A 19,643-nucleotide genomic window follows, 5' to 3' on the forward strand; every position below is an offset into this window, starting at 1 on the left:
TATTTTAAAATACCTTCTTACTTACTTACAGGAACTTTAAATCTGAATGCTTTTATATATCCGCTCCTGTTGCAATTTTATTTTTCATAGAATCCTTCATATCTTTAGAAAAAAAAAACGGAAGAAAAGTTTCTGATAAGGATTAAATTATGTGTCAATCATCGAATCATTTTTTTTTTTTCCAACAGCAAATAACGTGGTGAAATGGAATCAGCAATATTTATGTAAAAGTGTTTGGCATTAACACATGTTTGTCAAAACAATTTTCTTTCTAGACAGAAAAAGATAAAATTTGTAAACATTCTTTTATTTTGGGCAAATCTATACTTGTATTTTTTTTCTCCTCAATTTCTCTTAATTTTTTTTAAAAAAAATTATTTAATATTTTAAAGATAATTAATCTTTTTTAACTCGCCACTATTTCATCACAAAATACGTATCTCATTATTATTATAACAATTTTTCTGACAATTTCTTTATTATTGAAACAAAGTGAAAGTGAATATATTTTTCATTAATTTTAGTGGATAATACGAGCGTTTTTCGAAAAAGAAAATAATGATAACTTTTTCGATGTGAAACAATATGGCATTTCACTTTATTTTTAAAATTATCATCTTTTTGTTGAATTTTCATGATTTTCAAAACTGAGCTGACAACATGATTAAACCTCATTTTTATGAATCAGCTATGTAAATTGTAGCAATTTTAGTGCATCTCAAAAAACAAATAAAATTTATTACATATCAGACCTTTAATTACAACATGTACATTTAAATTATTATTATTTTTTTAAATTAAAATGATCGAAAATTATTATATAATCAAAATTCCAGAACCGGTATCCTAAATAAGAGAAAATCTCAAAATTTCTCTCTTAAATTGGATGAAATATTATGCATTTTAATTCTATTTATCAACAAAAAACAAAATATTTATTCCAATGAAATATTGAATTAAGAATTAACTACCGACTGCGGGGAGACAATTGAAAATGACTTGGTAAATATTATTGCTCGCAATAATTTTATTTAATAACATTGATTTTCTTTGTTAATGAATACCTCTTTTTATGCAGAATTGAAAGATTTCATTTCCACTGCTTTTTATATTTTAAGCAAGAAATAATATTCTAATTTTAAAGATCTTCTCGAAAAAATTCTTTAATATAATAATCTTTTCGGATTTCGGATGTGTAAAATATAGAATAATTTAATAAGTTTCGACCTTTATTCCCTCTGGTATTTATATCGTTTAAAAATTCAATCAAAATAAAATTCAATTTCTTCGATTACACATGTAAGTTTTAAGGTATCTAATATAGTCAATAATATGATCACTCACTCAGGTGCTTCTTAGCTCAGAAAGATATTTTTCATAAATTTCAAAAACGAAGTTAGGAAACGAAGAGAAGGATTTGTTTTTAATTGCATCTATTTTAATTAATTTCATTTTATTTAATTGCATCTGTACAATTAACAATATATACTAGGAAGAAAAATACATTTTTTAAAACTATTTGAATACTAAAATAAAAGCAAAAATGTTTCTACTCATTCCATTTCCATTACTTTCTTTTTTTTTCTAATAAACATAAAATAGTGTCATATTTTTAATAATATGTTCATATCTTAAGAATCTTTAAAAATATTAATTGCAGTTATTTTTAATGAAATATTATTATGCTATTTTCTGCTTTTTAAAAAAGAGGAACATTGAATAATTAACAAAATTAGATGATTTCTATTATAGGTATCTCATTTGGTTGACGAAATGCAAAGGCTTCAATCAAGTATCAACAATCTTAAAGAAATTAGTACTTCAAAAGTGAGTAAGATTTGTTTCTATATTCAATCATTTGTATAAGATACATTTCAGGATTATCAAATTCATGACTGGTGCAATAAAGTAAAATATATTTGTCAAAAATAAATATAAAATTAAATATACTAATAATTAAATATATAAAACAAAAACCCAAACACATGTCCGATTTCGTAAATTTTTATTTCATTTGAAAGCTTATGACGTTTAGATAGTCATTAACGATCACTGTTAGATATTGTTGTTACAATTAATTATAATTATTGTTTGATTTTATTATTCATAGGTTATTCTTTGAATGGCAACATTGTATTACTTTTTACTGTATAGCAGCGTTGTTTGAATCCTATAAAATGATGTATTCTTTTTTCAATGCGTAAATAAAACGTCCTCAGAATTAGACGAAAATCTCAAGATTATATTGCGGTTATTTTGATTTATTTAATCTAGCTCAAAACAACGATTTAGTTTATAGGATGATGGCATCATCAAGGATATATTAAGCATTACGTAACAATCTGCTCTGCCTCTCTTCGCCTTCTTTTTTTTCTCAAGATATCACAAAATATAACCTTAACACAATCCCCAGCCCCACCAACTGAACTGATTTTACCAATGTTATTCTCCAAATAATTTTGTATGCATAACTAACCACCCACTTTATATCTATTTGTAAGTATAATTTAAAATTGTATTTTCATTTGGTGTTGATAAGGTTTAGTTTAACAAACTTGGTTGATGCTATTGAATTATTTAGTGTTATTAATATAGTGGGTGAGCATCTGGTCGTTGAAGGCATCTGGATAGCTATGATAAGATATGAGATGGATTTTTATCACAACTTGGTGTGTAAACTATATTTTCACTATTTGTTTCCTGCCAATTTAAACTAAAACATGGAAAAAAGGGACTGTTGACTGTTTTGCTCAATTTTTGCTCTACGCTCACTAATCGTTAGCTTTTAACTTGCAATTCCTATGTTTCATAAAATGATTGTACCTGTAAAAATTTTGTTATTTCTCTTAATCAAATATTCAATAAAATGTTTGTTCTTTTCAAATAGTTCGCATCAAAGGTTCGATGAAGTATATATTTATTTTTACAGATAGCTCAACTTCAGGACGCAGTGACAGAAAAAGACAGAGTCATCAAAGACTTAGCGGAAAAGCTGCTTAGGCAACAAGACTATTCTGACCTAAAGCGAGAACTTAGGTAATTACTTAGGATTCACTTAGGTTCTTAGAATAAGGAAATTACTTAGGATTCACTTCAAATCAAGGTTCACAGAGATTTGAAATGTTGAATATCAATCAATCAATATTATCTTCTTTAACGCTTACACTTACTTAAGGAGTGAAGAACATTCATGCGGGATATATTGCGATAACATAAAAATAACTAGATAATTATTTATGATGGAAAAATAAGTAATTTAAAAAGAAAGATTCAAATGCTTCAAAATTACTTCAGAATTTTTTTATTTGCTCATCAAATAATAATAATAATCGTAAAAGAATTTTTTCTAGGAATCGGTGCTAAAAATCGTGATAAATACCTGCTTTCAATAAGAAATGATGAAATAGAAGCAAATACAAAATAATCTTATTCATAAAAAGATTATTATAATATTTTAATTCATTTATTTTTATTCAAATATGCGTATATGTTTATATAAATATGCTTATATGCTTGCCTATATATATATATATATATATATATATATATATATATATATATATATATATATATATATATATATATATATATATATATATATATATATATATATATATATATATATATATATATATATATATATATATATACAGGGTGTTTCTAAATTCACAGAATAGGGACTACTACTATGTCTCTTTTATAGCAAATTATTTAATTTACTATTTAAATAACAAGAATGGATATATCTGTCAAAAGGTGGAACACAAAATTAATTATATGCAAATTTAATAATAATATAATACACAGCATAATAATTTTATCAAATCAAATCTAACAATAATAATACGATACACAATCTAATAATCTAATCATTCTTACTTAGCTTCCTACGGTTATTGTATGTTTAATAAAAACATAATATAAACAATACGCTTTTGAACTAAACAAAGGGTTCATTAAATGATGAAGACTCAAATTTTTACACAATGGGCATATTTCATTGCATAAAAATCGCAAATACTGATGTACTATAAGTAAATGGTGAATAAAAAAAATAGAAACTAGATATCTAAAATCTAAGATAAATAACAATTCAGCTCTAAATGTCAGCTTTCGATTAGAAATACCATTGGAATTTCTAACTTTTCGATTTTTGATTACATCAAAACACATTTTTGATAACATTGTGCTATAACATAGAGAGGGCTAAAGTCTGACTTTAAAAATCTGTTTAAAAATTATATCATTCATCTTGATCTGTTAAATGTAAATCTGAAGGGGGGGGGAGATAATTCACAAAAAAGTACGACTTTAAAACATGTTTTAAACATCAGATAAAACAGTAAAAATTAATCCTTTTTAAAGAAATTAATTGGAATTTTTATGACCCACGTCGTTTAAAGCGATACAGGAAATGTGAAAATAGTAAATGCGCTGATATTTAAAATGTAAACATTTTATTAGAATATGGAGTACAAATATAAGATATTCGCATACGTGCATCAAGGGGTGAATTCTCAATCCTCAATAGTAAATGCTTATGCATGAATAAAGTGTGGCCAGTTCTTAATCAAGTATAAATTGTCCCTATTAACACAAAATGATCAAAATCATAGTTACAATATCTTCACAATATTCATATTTGTTATTTGAATATTATTTCACAATATTCAATTAACAATATCTTCACAATATTCAAATAACGATATCTTCACAATATTCAAATAACAACATCTGCACATTGTTCAAATAACAGTATCTTCACAATATTCATCGTCGGGATATTATAAAATTATCTTGTGATAATATGACGTCGAGCTTTCAATTACGCGGATTAGGCAGATAATGAATAGCATTCGAAAACTGGCATTGTTAAGATTTATAAGCTCTCATATTTCTCATTTTCTTCCATTATTTTTATGAAGCATGGAAAAAGATTTTTTGAAATGACACATACTTCTTTACTGCCCTATTTCAGACTATTGAAAGCTCTCGATATGGGAGGGTGGCAGTCGTGGGGGACAGAGCAGATGGAAAGCGCATCTCCGACGAATGACAAAACTCCGTCAGAGCCACCTGACACGAATGGAGCAAGAATGACACCTCCTTCAGGTAAGAGGATAAAAAAGCCTTTTATTGTTTGTTCATTTGTTTTTTAAATTTCACATCCATGATATCGAAATATTCAGTTACATAAATATTTTTCAATTTTTATTGATTGGATCAGGTTCTTAAAATTGCTCAAAAAGTTAAACAAATTTTTACCCTTTCATTGCTCTTATGCTCCGAATCATACATTTCTTCCATAGTTATATAAATCTATTTGTTTAAGTGTATTTTTAGCAGAAAAAGCCATTTTAAAATTAATTTTAAATTTAAATTTACAGTAAAATTAATTAATTTATTAAACTGTAAATGGTTAAATTTTCTTGATTAAAAATGTTCTTACTTGGTTCCAAAAATATAAAATGTAAATTATTTTATGTTTATTTCTTTCTTTATAAATCAGTTATCAAATGATTCAAATTTTGTTTCAAAATATTTATCATTTGCAGTGCAAGGTTAACAGAAAAAAATTATCAAACATTTTATTATATTCTTCCTTGCTTAATATATCAATATCAATCATTTTAGCTCATTTTTTGTAAAATCTTTGAATATAAAAAAAATTATGTGAAAACTAGGAAGTGACGCGTGTGAATACTTAATTTCTGATTAAACCGTAAAATATTTTTATATGTGCATTACAATACCATGATTAGGGATGTATATTATAATTCTTATTTTTATAATTTAAATTTCTTTCATTCCTAGACATATATTAAAAACATTTGTTCAAGTTATCAAATTTTGCGTTTTTAAGTTTTTTTTTAAGACAATGAAAAAAATATATGTATACATTTTTCCAATTTGTTTGATAATACTTTAAATCTCTTAACTCTAATTTATGCCGACTTTTTTTTTTATCTTATCTAAATTCTTATTGAATTAACGAGGTTTTCCCTTTAAAATAAAATAAAAAGTATTCAAAAAATAAATTTAAATATCTTCTAAACCTAAATCTTATGGACGTTGCCATAAGGGCAAAATATTTACTCTATATTTTACATTATTCCATTTTATTATTTAATGCGTAATCAAGTTAAATTCTTATAACAAAATATAAATGAAATTTAAAGACTCATTTGCGTATTATTATATACCCAATCAATTATGGATATAAATCTTCCCAATGCAGTTTTTCACCAAAATAAATCAAAATTTCAGATTTTTATCTTTAGTAATTGTTATAACTTATTGTGAGTTATCTTAAACAGTTTAAAATTAAATAATAAATATTTAGCATCAATTTAAAATTTGGATAACTTTTTATTTTCCAAATAAAAACCAATGGAAAATTTTTATTTTCCAATACAATTTTCCAAATAGTCTACTTAAAAATAACTGCAATTTCTCTCTATATGTAATTTCAGAATATCTCATGTGTTCAACTTTATACATTTTACATGTTCATAGAATTTTATTCTCTGACTTAAGCATATTATCGAGCCCTGTACCAAAATTCTACAAGTAATAATTGTTCAAACCAATCATTTCTTTTTGAAAAGCTTTAATTTTGAATTATTCCTATATATTTTGATTTTATTTTAAACTAGTCGACTTTAGAGACTAACGAATTGGCTGAAAATACTGGTTATGTTTATTTCAATTAAATCTTTTCCGCATAACTAGATGCTCATGACTTTGACAACAAAATATTTTTATGGATCAAATTGTGATAAGAATTAAATTAATAGCCTTATTAATTATGTTTGTATTACATATTATTATTTTAATAACCTTATACTTATTATGTTTATTTTGTGTATGAAATTTTCTAATGGATTCAAGTCCCATGACGTCAAAGTTCCATTAAACATGTAATAGACTAGGTTATCTATCTTCTAATTGCATAATTTCTGTAATTTTTTTATTCGTCATATGAGTTTATAGGCAGGATAAATAAACAAAATTTTCTTCCTCAGCTTCCAACAATGAAAAAAATATTACGCGATTAAATACTTACAAAACGAAGAAAATCATTTATTTTTCATTGCGTCAGTAAAATGTATTCTTAGAAATAACGCAAAAAATATATTTATAAAATTGTCAAATTTTTTTAAAAAAAATTACTTGTTAACTAAATTGATATAATCAAAAAGATGATTTTTAGAATTTTTGTATAGTGCAAAAATTATTTGTGGATCGTAATATATCCTAAAATTATTGACGAATTGCTTGTTTTTAATTGATTAAGACTTCAAAAAATTCAATCGTAGAGGTACATTTTAACTTCCCAAAATATATATATGCCAAATTTGGTATCTTTTTGTTTTAGCAGTTTGGCTTATATAGTGACAATAGCCTCGTATTCGCTTTTATTCTTAGTAGAAATAAATATAAAGAAAAATTAAAATGAAATCTACGATCGCATCTTATTTTTAAGTCATTATTTGTCAATTAATTTGAGTCATTAACCAGTTTAAACCGGATTGGAACAATCACGAGACTTCTCTATCGGTCTCTCTATTCCCCTCTCTCTCTCTCTCTCTCTCTCTCTCTCTCTCTCTATATATATATATATATATATATATATATATATATATATATATATATATATATATATATATATATATATATAAACGGAATGAGGGAAAAAGCTCTTGGACATTTTATCCCTGGTCTTATATAACCTATGATTTTGATAGGGAAAATACTTCTTTACAATGCTAATGTATTGTGAGATTTCGATAGAGATTTTCGTTATACAGGTGGACAAGGTAGGGGAAACACAGTGAGATTTTAAAAAAGAATTTGCTTGATCAGCGGTATGTTATCTCTTCAAGCGTAGTGTGGGAAAGTTAGATTTTAGCTGATTCAACAATTTAACAAAGCTTCTCTTAAATGAATTAAGTAGAGACAGGGGAATTGGATAAAGAAATAAGAGAATATTTTAGAGTGAAGTTACTATATATATATATATATATATATATATATATATATATATAATTTTTTGAATTTTTACTTTTATTTTCAATTTTTCTAGCTGGCAAACAAAATTTTGGAGCTCGACCGATTTTGAGATGAAATAACAGCTATGATGTCAATCATAGTGTTACGTCAACATTTTAAAAACGCATCTGCTGTCAAAGAAGAATACATAACAATAAAGCAATACTGGTAAAAGCAGGTCAGACTTTTATAAACGCATATGCTTTGAAAGAAGCATACATAATTATAATGCAATACAGGTAAAAGCAAGTAAAAAAAAAAAAATATATGCGATTAAAAGATGATGATGGAAATTGTCATTTATGCTTTATTCATTGCCTACGCGATTTCGAGCTTCAATATTCATTGCCCACGTGATTTCGAGTTTCAAAACCTCCTAGCCAAAACAACATCATGCTCTCACATGATAACGAATCTAATTATGTATTTATCATTTGGTGCAGATGAACAAAATGATGCCTCTACTGCAAACCAAATCAATCTACTATTAATGAAATAATCACTTGATTCACTTTATCGCTTTTGGTTCCTTTTCATTTCAGAGGACGAAAGTGCCGGCGGACCTGAAGAACCGTCATCAGCATCCACTCCTCCCTCTGCTTCCTCAGTAGATCCCATCGATTCTGCGTCCACTGAACAACTTCAGAGGTACCTCCGAATCAACGTGGACCGCTTCTGTGGAGAGTCCCTCAACACCCTCACTATAGCCCGATGTGTCCGTGAACTTCTCAGTGTCAATAACATTGGGCAGAGGCTCTTCGCCAAATTGGTCCTTGGACTGTCACAAGGTAACTAAGGGCATTCAGATCAAACAAATCTTTACATTTTGCTTTTATTAATTTCTGGTATGCATAGTTTATAAAAAATAACTATCAAAAAATTTGAACTCCAGATTTTGATGAATCGCCAAGTTTTAAATCTCCCTGCGTCTGGATAACACATTTTGGAAGTTATAATTCTCTGTTTGTCTGTGAATATGATAACTCTAAGACACATTGATTTAGACGGATTTGAAATTTAATATCCGGTTCTGACATCATAAGTAAATTTCTATCAAATTTTGAACAAAATTCATCCACAGAAAATTTGTCTGTCTTCCCGAGATCAAATGAACCTAATAATTTCAAAACACAAGTAGATAGATCAGTAAAATTTAGCTTCTGAAGTTTACATCTTTGACCATATCAGTAACAGGCTTGACTACCTGTCGGTCTGTTCAGTCACGTGCATCTAAACGCAATAACTCAAAAAAAATGTATCAATTTAGATAAATAGAATTTGTTCAAGAATTGTAATATTGATAAGGATCATGAAATTATAATTCTGTGTCAGCCGGTTGGAAAAGGCGTTGAAAATATTCCATTTTCTTTATTAAACAACGAAACACAAAAGGCAAAACTGAAAATTTAAGTCTGAGCATTTCTAGCGTTCGCAGTCTACTATAAGTTCCACGAAAAAGAATAGGTTTATTAGGGAATATGAAAGAAACTTTCGAAAAGAATACTCCCGCCGACCTTGTACGAAATAAACATCGAGAAAGTATTGTGACCGTAAAAAAAACTTTTACCTTCAAATTTTGATAAATCTTCATTCTCGGTATTTAATAAATTTTCAGGATTGCTCATAATAATAGTAAATACACCCACATAGTATCAAAGTTGTTATGCAGCTGTTCATTAAGGAACGGTTACCAAAGAGAGAGAGATTCTTTCAGTTTTGTTGTCAAAAAACGTAATGACTTCCTTTTCTTTCAGGTACCGTATCGGAATTGCTGTCGAAACCCAAGCCGTGGGATAAGCTAACGGAGAAAGGAAGAGATTCCTACAGAAAAATGCATGCCTGGGCCTGCGATCAGCATTGCGTTATGTTGCTCAAATCGATGCTTCCAAAGAAAGGTCAGAACTGATGCCATTACTAATTATTAATATGCATTTACTAACAGCAATCTATTCCATAGTATTTCTTTCTCTAATTGGATTTCTCATGTCCTGTTACTGTTTGACCTTGCATTTTAACTGTATATTAGATATTTACTTTCAGTCATACTTTTTATATGCATAATCATATGAAACTCAAATATTTGTAAATTTTATTTTATAATACCAATCTATGATTGGCAAAGCAAGGGCCCTAAAACTTCCTTTTGTGTTTTTTTATGTGTCTTAAAACCTCTAAAACTTACTATTGCAATTATTGTTACAAGTTTATGCTTTTCTTCTCTTAGATATAGGCATACATATGCTTTGTTTAAGAATGTTTGTGTTTTATTACAGTAGAGATCTTCTGTACCAAACTCCTATCTTGATTCTCCAAACTGCTATTCAAATTGTTAGATCTCAAATCATGAAAAAACGCGTAGTCTGAGCAAAACCGTTAGAGTTCTTATTATAACATTCCATACAATACTGAATACATAATCTAACGAAGAATTCTATACATATTCTAAACTTATAACCAAGGTTTTTTCCTTTTCTAATTTTAGAAATCAAGATTACATTTGATTTTCAAACTTTAAGGTTGATATTCTCTTCAGCAAGAAAGCTCTTTAACTTTTTTAATTAAATAATGGTGAAAATCATTGATTTTAAAGTCCAGTTAAGCACTGAAGATTCACATTTCATTGGATCAACCGTAATTTTATTTTCTTGATGCCCTTTATCAAAGTTATATAAGAGATAAAACAAAAGAAAAAGTTATATATTTGTAGAATATATAACTTTTCATCTCTCTTTTGCATCATAAGAATTATTTTTACACCTTTTATCCTAGACACATTAAAGTAAATTAATTATATTAATTAATACATTTTAATAAGTATTTTAATTAATAGATTGATATATTTTGATACCCATCCTGATTTAGTGGCAGAGTTTTGGCTTCAAGAATTAAAAGGCAGCAAGTTCATCATCAGTTCCACCAACGATCTGCAGAATAAATCCATCTTCAAATGCTCTTTTGACCAAAGTTTGAAACAACAACCTTCGCCGCAGTTTAGTGTTCGTGTAACGTCAACAATAAAACACTAACTGAATTAATTTAATTTAGCTAAATTTCAAAAAATTCACAACTAAAATCAATATTCGATCTCCCCCATCATTGCTTTCTGAAATTAAGTTGAAGCCTTTGGTTTTTCGTATTTTTTTCTTAATTTTTGACAATTTTTAAATATTTCCGCAATAAATTTTTTATAATTTTTTTGATAGGCACGAGGATTTTTATTTCTAAATGCTTTTCCGGTAATAGTCGTGTTTACAATTATAAATAAGTTTATTTTTAAAGAATAATTTATTTTTAAGATTACATAAACATTATTTCAGGTCGCGAGGGTTCTTCTAAACCTGAAACAGAGGATAGAAACGCGCCACCGAATCCAGAAACCACCTGTCCAACATCGTCCGGCATAGAAGATAATAACAATAACACACCTGAAGTGTCCATTGCCTCCCATCCGCATACAGCCCACAAGGACCTGAGACACCATATGCATCATATGGGACACCATCCAATGTATGCCGATGTTATGAATGGTTCCAAAGCCTTTTGCCACTATGGGCCTGAATTTCCACCTGTTATGCTAGCCCATATTTATCAGGAGGAATTGCTAAAACTTATAGGTAAGATCAAAAAGTATATTTGTGAGTTGTAACATTAACTGTCTGAAAATGATAAGCTGTCTAGTTAATTTTCATAAGTTGTGTTATCCTTACATGTTTACCCATCTAACGCGTAAGGGTAACAGAATAATGAATAAAGGTAGTTTAGCCATATCTATGCTATTAGCTACGGCTAGTAGCTAATAGCCATAGTTGTGACATTAGCCGTCCTTACATGTTTAACATGCATTGCAATTCTAATTCCAGGAAAAAGAATGAAGGAAGGACAGCCAGAAGAACAAGTGAAACAAGCTCAAGACGAGATTCGTCAAGCCTTGGCGATATATCACCGCGAATTGACACTTCTGGCTGCCCAAGGTTCTCACCACCCTGATCCGTCTTGCCATGCGTGTCCGATGCATCGGAGACAGGATTGTGGAATTCCATTTTGCAGAGACCAGCCTGCTTGCTGTCTGCCACATCCCCAACAGCAGAACCCACACGATGTGAGTGAAAACTACACACATTTCCCCATTTATTAAATATTAGCCACTTATTTTTTAACTCGATATCCATGGTTGATCGAGTCATCTAGTCTAGAATTTTCTGGCTAAGCTAAAGATTATTAAATGATAGTTCCAATAATTGATTCATGAACAAGTACGTTAATATCTATGTATAGATGTCAATATAAGTATAATATTTTCTCCAGTTTTCGATCATTTTAAATTTATTTTGCGAAGAAATGTACCTTTTTGCAAAACAGGAGAATAGATATTTAAAATTTTTTTAAAAAATTAATTCTGTAGGAAAGTAATAAATAAAATCTTCTGTCCAATATTTCCTTTTATTACAACAAAAAAAAATTCCTCTTGGCAAGCGGGAAGGCAAAAATAAATTCCTTTACATCTAAGTTACTATCCTATTAAATATAAATTGTTGATGTCAGAAACAGTCTTGAAAACCAATTATCAGCCTCTAATTTCTAAAATATTGCAGCTATCGGAAAACTTTAAATACAAAAGTGGGTCGTCTTAATGAAGCGCTAATTTGGCTAACTAGATTTATTTTTATATCTTCAATATTAAGAAAGTTATAGTGAAATGAAAATTTCAACCACCCCCTTTGAGCTAGATGGGTCATTTACGAACTCGTCCGAGATTTTTACATTTTAAACAACGTATTCCAAGCCAGATAAAATCTAAAAAAAATTACTCTAGTAATTTTGTTCACAAGATAACATGGACAGAGCGTTATACGTATATACCATTGCAATAGGTAGTCTTCCTATAGGAATCTACCTAAAGTCTAACTTCCTGATTCTTGTGAATGAATTAGAGAATGATTGGCTTTTATTGGAGCAAAAACTAAACTTAGCTAGTTACCGACAAGAGCAATGTATTAAAATGTGATTGGTTTTTATTTATGGAAATACTTCTGAAAATGAATAGATAACAAAAATTTAATTGATAAGAACTAAAATGGGGTAATTAATAACTATGGTTGTAGACAATAAGTATTGAAGTTGGATTATAACTTTTTGTTTACATTGCATCGAATTATCAAAAAAAAAAAATCTCCTAACTTATTAATAACTGAGGTGTTGTGAATAAGCTACCAGTTTTTGTTTTATCTTCGTCATTTGATCTAATTTCTAAATTACATTAGTCCGCAAGCAGCCTCAATCCGGAAGAACAGTAGAAAATTTCAAACAAATCATACCAAAGCTTAGCCATTTCTAATTCGATTTATTATCTCAAATTTATCTTTATTTTGTTACAGCATGGTGGCTTCTTCCCTTCGGATGCCATGAAGGTGCTTTCTCCATATTCAGGGGCTTCTCCACTCATTCCATTGCCCCCTGAAGGACAACAAACATCCAATTCAGAAGAATCCTCGCCTCTCCAGAGGATGCAGTCGATTACTAATTCCTTATTGAATCAGGCAGCCACGCCGAGTTTCAACACTTTGCCACAACGCCCAATGAAAGCTGTTTTGCCACCAATCACGCAGCAGCAATTTGACCACTACAACAACTTGAATACCGAAGAAATAGTAAAGAGAGTAAGTAGTTAAGCATAATTTAGATTTCACTTATCTCAGTACGATAGCATTTAAGAATAATATCGTTTGATATACAAACTAAAAGCTGCTAGCTCTTTAATACAATAAAAAAGTAAATAAATAAATAACTGGAGGTCAAGTATTTTATTAATATTGAGAATATGATAGAGATTTCAACGTTTTTTCAAATTTATGTGAAAATTTTAAATGATTCTTAGGGTCTTAAATGTGAAGGTAATTATAAATGGATTATCTTAATAAAACCTCTGAAGAAGAAATTTTTGAAGAGTATTGAGTCAATTTAACGGAAAATGCAGCTTGCCCGAAATAACAACAAAGACTTGATATAACAAAGCATTCAGGTTCTAACGCTTTAAAGTCTCTTAGTGAGAATTAATGGCTTGAATCGGCATTAAAGTAAGGAATATCCCAATCAGATACGCAATTCAAAGAGGCTGGCATGCAAAAAATACGATAGCTTCTATGATTTTAATCAGTTATTCACTTTTTATAATATCAATGACACAATACAAATTAATCTTCACAGAAAATGGACTGTTTACATACATTTAAAAATAATTATATTCTTCAATGATATACTGTTCAATAATTATATTCTTCAATAATTATACTCTTAATATTCAATAATTCTCCAATAATTATACTCTTAATATTCAATAGTTCTTCAATAATTATATAAGTTCTTAATAATATGTTCTTAATATATGTTATATAAGTTCTTAATAATATGTTCTTAATATATGTTATATAAGTTCTTAATAATATGTTCTTAATATATGGTATATAAGTTCTTAATAATATGTTCTTAATATATGGTATATAAGTTCTTAATATATGTTATATAAGTTCTTAATAATATGTTCTTAATATATGTTATATAAGTTCTTAATAATATATGTTATGAACATTCTGTTTCTTATTTAACGCTTCAATAATTATATAAGTTCTTAATATTCATTAATTCTTCAATAATTATATAAGTTCAATAATTATATTCTTCAATAATTATATTCTTCAATAATTATATTCTTCAATAATTCAATAATTATATTCTTCAATAATTCAATAATTATATTCTTCAATAATTATATTCTTCAATAATTATATTCTTCAATAATTATATTCTTCAATAATTATATTCTTCAATAATTCAATAATTATATACTTCAATAATTATATTCTTCAACAATTCAATAATTATATACTTCAATAATTATATTCTTCAATGATATACTGTTGTACATGCAAGCATTTAATGATTATAGTTGTTTTCTTATATTCTTTATACAATGGATCTTTTCAGTAAAAATTTAAATGACGTAACAAGATGGTTACAAAATTTTTCCCTGATTCTAAAAGTTATTGCAAAAAAAAAACTATAATAATTTGGTTTTGATGTTTTGAAAAGATGGTTATTAAGTTTTTTGTAAAACCACTTATGTCAGTTAATTTCGATGTGAACACTCTTGGTAGCTAGAGGAATGTCAAGATGGTATTCCAAGTCAAGTATTGTCCAACATTTCGGCTGTCATACTAGATGTGATTCTAACTACAAATATATCAGTATTTCCAACTGATGTTACAAATATTCTATCTTTTGTTTAAATCCACAAATGTCAATGAACAGCATTGTTCGGTTGAAATTCATGGAACCGAAGAACACACATTGGATATTCCTTTCTTCTTTGGCGCCGTTTTGGCTACAAGAGAATGTAAAATCACTCACTGTTTTTGCATAAGCTGTGCTATCTATTTAAATAAAACATTTAAGAATACAACTATTTTATAATGAAAATTTTGCACTCTCATTTTCAATGGCTCTTTTGTTATAGTTTTTTTAATCAGAAATAGACTTTATGATCATACTGTATAAAAGATAACTATAATAGGAATTATGAATTTAACAAAGACTAAGAAAAGTATTTAAAATATTAATTTGGAATATTAAAGGCAAGAAACTCAGTTTTTCTTAATTTGCTCTTGTAGGTGAAAGAACAGTTATCCCAATACTCCATCAGCCAGCGGTTGTTTGGGGAAAGTGTCTTGGGACTGTCGCAAGGCTCCGTCTCCGACCTGTTGGCACGGCCCAAGCCCTGGCACATGCTGACACAGAAAGGTCGGGAGCCCTTCATCCGCATGAAAATGTTCCTGGAGGACGAGAACGCAGTCCACAAGTTGGTGGCCTCACAGTACAAAATAGCGCCGGAGAGACTGATGAGGATGGGCGGATATGGAGGAGTGCCAGTACCACCAGGTAACATTTTAATATCTTAAATTGAACGTTTCCAACGATATTTCTGGAAAGTAAAATGTGCCTTCTTTTTGTAAATTTATTCAGTTAGGACTTTAAATGTAGAGAGTGAGAGAAATGAATTTTTGATTGCATGTCTTTCATATAAAATTTTTGGGTTCCTTTTTTATACAACTGAAAATACTGTTTCACAAAAATTATTTTTACACAATCAAAAAAAATTATCTTTTTAATAATACCAGTTCCTTCCCATACAATATTTTCTTCTGACTTTATTTCTTTGAATTTAATTTTAATGCGCAATCTATAATGATGTTTTAATAATTGGGATGAACCTCAACTAATTTCATTGTTCCATTAAATAATTCAGTTATATGTTTTTTGCTAATGGTAAAATTAAGATTTAAAAAATTTTTTGCCTCTAACTCTGAAGTAGGATTTACTCTTGTAAATGCCTTTTTAATTTATATGTCTAATTTGTAGTAGACTATAATACATAATTTGTAATAGACTGTAATACATAATTTGTATTGGACTGTAATACATAATACAGTTTTTAATTTATACGTCTAATTTGTAGTGGACTGTAATACATAATGCACTTTTTAATTTATACGTCTAATTTGTAGTAGACCATTATACATAAGGCACTTTTTAATTTATTCGTCTAAATTGTAATAGACTGTAAAACACAATTTGTAGTGAACTCTAATACATAATTTGTAGTGGACTGTAATACGTAATTTGTAGTGGGCTGTAATACATAATGCATTTTTTAATTTATACGTCTAATTTGAAGTAGACTGTTATACATAAAACACTTTTTAATTTATACGTCTAATTTGTAGTGGACTGTAATACATAATGCACTTTTTAATTTATGCATCTAATTTGTAGTAGACTGTTATACATAAGGCACTTTTTTTATTCGTCTAAATTGTAATAGACTGTAATACGTAATTTGTAGTAAACTGTAATACGTAATTTGTAGTAAACTGTAATACGTAATTTGTAGTAAACTGTAATACGTAATTTGTAGTGGACTGTAATACATAATTTGTAGTGGACTGTAATACATAATGCGCTTTTTAATTTATACGTCTAATTTGTAGTGGACTGTAATACATGATGCACTTTTTAATTTATACATCTAATTTGTAGTAGACCATTATACATAAGGCACTTTTTAATTTATTCGTCTAAATTGTAATAGACTGTAATACATAATTTGTAGTAGAGTGTAATACGTAATTTACCGCATGATTCCCTTAAATTTCTATTTTTCAGTCTTATCAAATAAAAAAAAAAACTTTAACATCAATGCATTCTATATTAAATAATTTAAAAACCAGGAAAGCCAATATTCCCAGTAAACAATCTGGTCACCAAAGGCAGCTAGGGTTTTAAAAAATACTGTTTTCTAAAAGTTTTCGTCATAACACTTCCCGTAAGGACTCTTTATAACGAAACATGTTTTGTTGTAAAGGTAACATGCTGCCAAATATTTTTATTTTAAATTTAAATTTTTAAAATTATACATTTAAGATAGTGCTAATTTTTTATAGTTATATTTATTAAGTATCTTACTTAAGTATATTTGCAAAAAGATTGTTAATCACGTGATTATGCGAAACTCAAATCATAGAGATATTTTAAATATATATTAGAAGTTCCTTTAGTAATCTTTTGTTAATTTTCCATGCATTGCGTATTGTGGGTCATAATTTATCAAATTTAAATCATACATTAAATATATTTTAAATTATACATATTTAATTAATTTTTTTAAATACATGTTTTAAAATACATTAATTAAACATCTAACAAATTTTTTAACTTATTTTTCAATTTACTATTTCTATGCTCTTTTTTTTAAAACTATTTTAACTAAATAATAAGTACAAAAATGAATTCATGAATATAAAATAGAAACAAAATAGTTTCACTTAAAATGTTTGTTCGTTATTTTGGCTGAGAGATTAGCAATTATTTTGAAAAATTATACAGTCCAAATAATCCAAAATAGCTAAAAAACTTTCAAACTTTTATATTAAAAAAAAAAAATACTATCTATTAGCAAAGTGTTTATTCAAAGTTGCTTAACTTACTTAAGTGTTTTGCTTTACTAAATCTTGAACTTCTTTTATTTCACTAATTCTTTATTTCACTACCAATTTTGATCTACTTTCATTCATATTTTCAGAATTTTGACAAATTAAAAACATATTTCTTATAAAATCTATTCTTCTTTCAGCAGGACCAAACCGATTCAGCCCCGTCAGTTCATCCGAACCAACGTACCCAAGTCATCAACAAACCCCGTCGAAACCCTCTCACCCGTCTTCTCCACAACCTCCATCAACCCCAGAAAGTCCCTCAGCCCCCCTCACAGCACACAGTCCCTCCGGAAGCGCAGCCCTACCTTCCAGTGCTAACCTGAAAGGGGCGGGGCCGCCCGGCCGGAGGGGCAACCGGTGCTTGGCCCCTTACGTGCAACCCTCCGTCTATGAGATGGCAGCAGTTACAACGGATCTAGACACTCAGATAATTACAGCAAGGATCAAGGAGACTCTTACTGTACATAATATCGGACAAAAAGTAATTCGATTACCTGATAATTGTTTTAATTAATTAAATTTCTAGTTTTATTATTTTTTTTAATTCATTATATTTCACAGCAGATGCGAGATTTAAATTTCTCTAGTATGCAGTGATGTGTCGGCTTTGTCAATAATCCGACTAGAAACGATTGACAAAATCCGAAACCGACAAAAACCGAACCGTTTCCATGTGAATCAGTGTAGATGCAAGTAATTCGTTATAAATATTTTAGAAAGTATTCAAAAACAGAAGTTGGAAATTAAATTTTGTGTGAAAGTTCATAGCATACGCACATACAGTGTCTCACAAAAGTGATGGGACACTTGTGTTTTACAAAAGGAAACTGTAATAAAATAAATAAATAAACATGTACAAAATTTTTTCGGTGTGTTTTATATTTAAAGTTAGTAACAATTATTACATAACATACATTTTGTCAAAATATTAAAATATTAATTTAATAAAAATACAATTGTTTTGAACGGAGCAAAAAATGGCTCACATAAGTGATGGGACACTTACTTTTCCATCAAATATTTATCCAAAAATTTTACTTTTTAAAAGGTTTTAATATTTTGTTGGATTTCCTTTTACTTTTTAAACATGATTTAATCTTCTTGGGATGGATTCGACTCATTTTTTTGTGATTTCTGGAGTGATTTTACCCCATTCTTCTTGAAGCACCGATTTTAATTGTTGTTTTGAAGAAATGGTGTGTTTGCGAATTCTTGATTCCAATTCTTGCCAAATATTCTCTATGGGATTTAAGTCTGGAGATTATGGTGGTGTTTTTATTAATTCAGGACAGTTACACAGCAGCCAGAGTCTAACGTTCAAAGCAGTGTGCTTGGGGTCACTGTCCTGGTAGAATTTAAAATCGTTATGAAGGTTCAATTTTCGTGCTGAAGATTTCAAATTTTGCTTTAAAATGTCAATATACTTGTACTGATCCATTATACTGTCAATAAAAACAAGATTACCAACTGCAGCGGACGACATACACCCCATACCATAACTCCTCCTCCACCATATTTTACTGTTGGCACCAAGTTCTGTTTGCG

General features: G+C 28.4%; 1 protein-coding gene across 3 annotated transcripts in view; it reads left to right on the forward strand.

The window, feature by feature from the left end:
* LOC129976599 (homeobox protein cut-like) overlaps positions 1-19,643 on the forward strand; it is a 283,318-nt gene that overhangs the window by 252,573 nt on the left and 11,102 nt on the right. For 2 of the 3 annotated variants that reach the window (XM_056090238.1, XM_056090241.1), the window contains 10 exons: positions 1,753-1,827; positions 2,930-3,036; positions 4,979-5,112; positions 8,595-8,840; positions 9,807-9,947; positions 11,370-11,666; positions 11,913-12,151; positions 13,428-13,709; positions 15,717-15,984; positions 18,236-18,579. In XM_056090238.1, the coding sequence (XP_055946213.1) occupies positions 1,753-1,827; positions 2,930-3,036; positions 4,979-5,112; positions 8,595-8,840; positions 9,807-9,947; positions 11,370-11,666; positions 11,913-12,151; positions 13,428-13,709; positions 15,717-15,984; positions 18,236-18,579 (2,133 nt within the window). The remainder of the gene's footprint in view (positions 1-1,752; positions 1,828-2,929; positions 3,037-4,978; positions 5,113-8,594; positions 8,841-9,806; positions 9,948-11,369; positions 11,667-11,912; positions 12,152-13,427; positions 13,710-15,716; positions 15,985-18,235; positions 18,580-19,643) is intronic. The other variant, XM_056090240.1, reaches the window with a different exon arrangement.

Source organism: Argiope bruennichi, chromosome 7 (assembly GCF_947563725.1).
Source record: "Argiope bruennichi chromosome 7, qqArgBrue1.1, whole genome shotgun sequence".
NCBI lineage: Eukaryota > Metazoa > Arthropoda > Arachnida > Araneae > Araneidae > Argiope > Argiope bruennichi.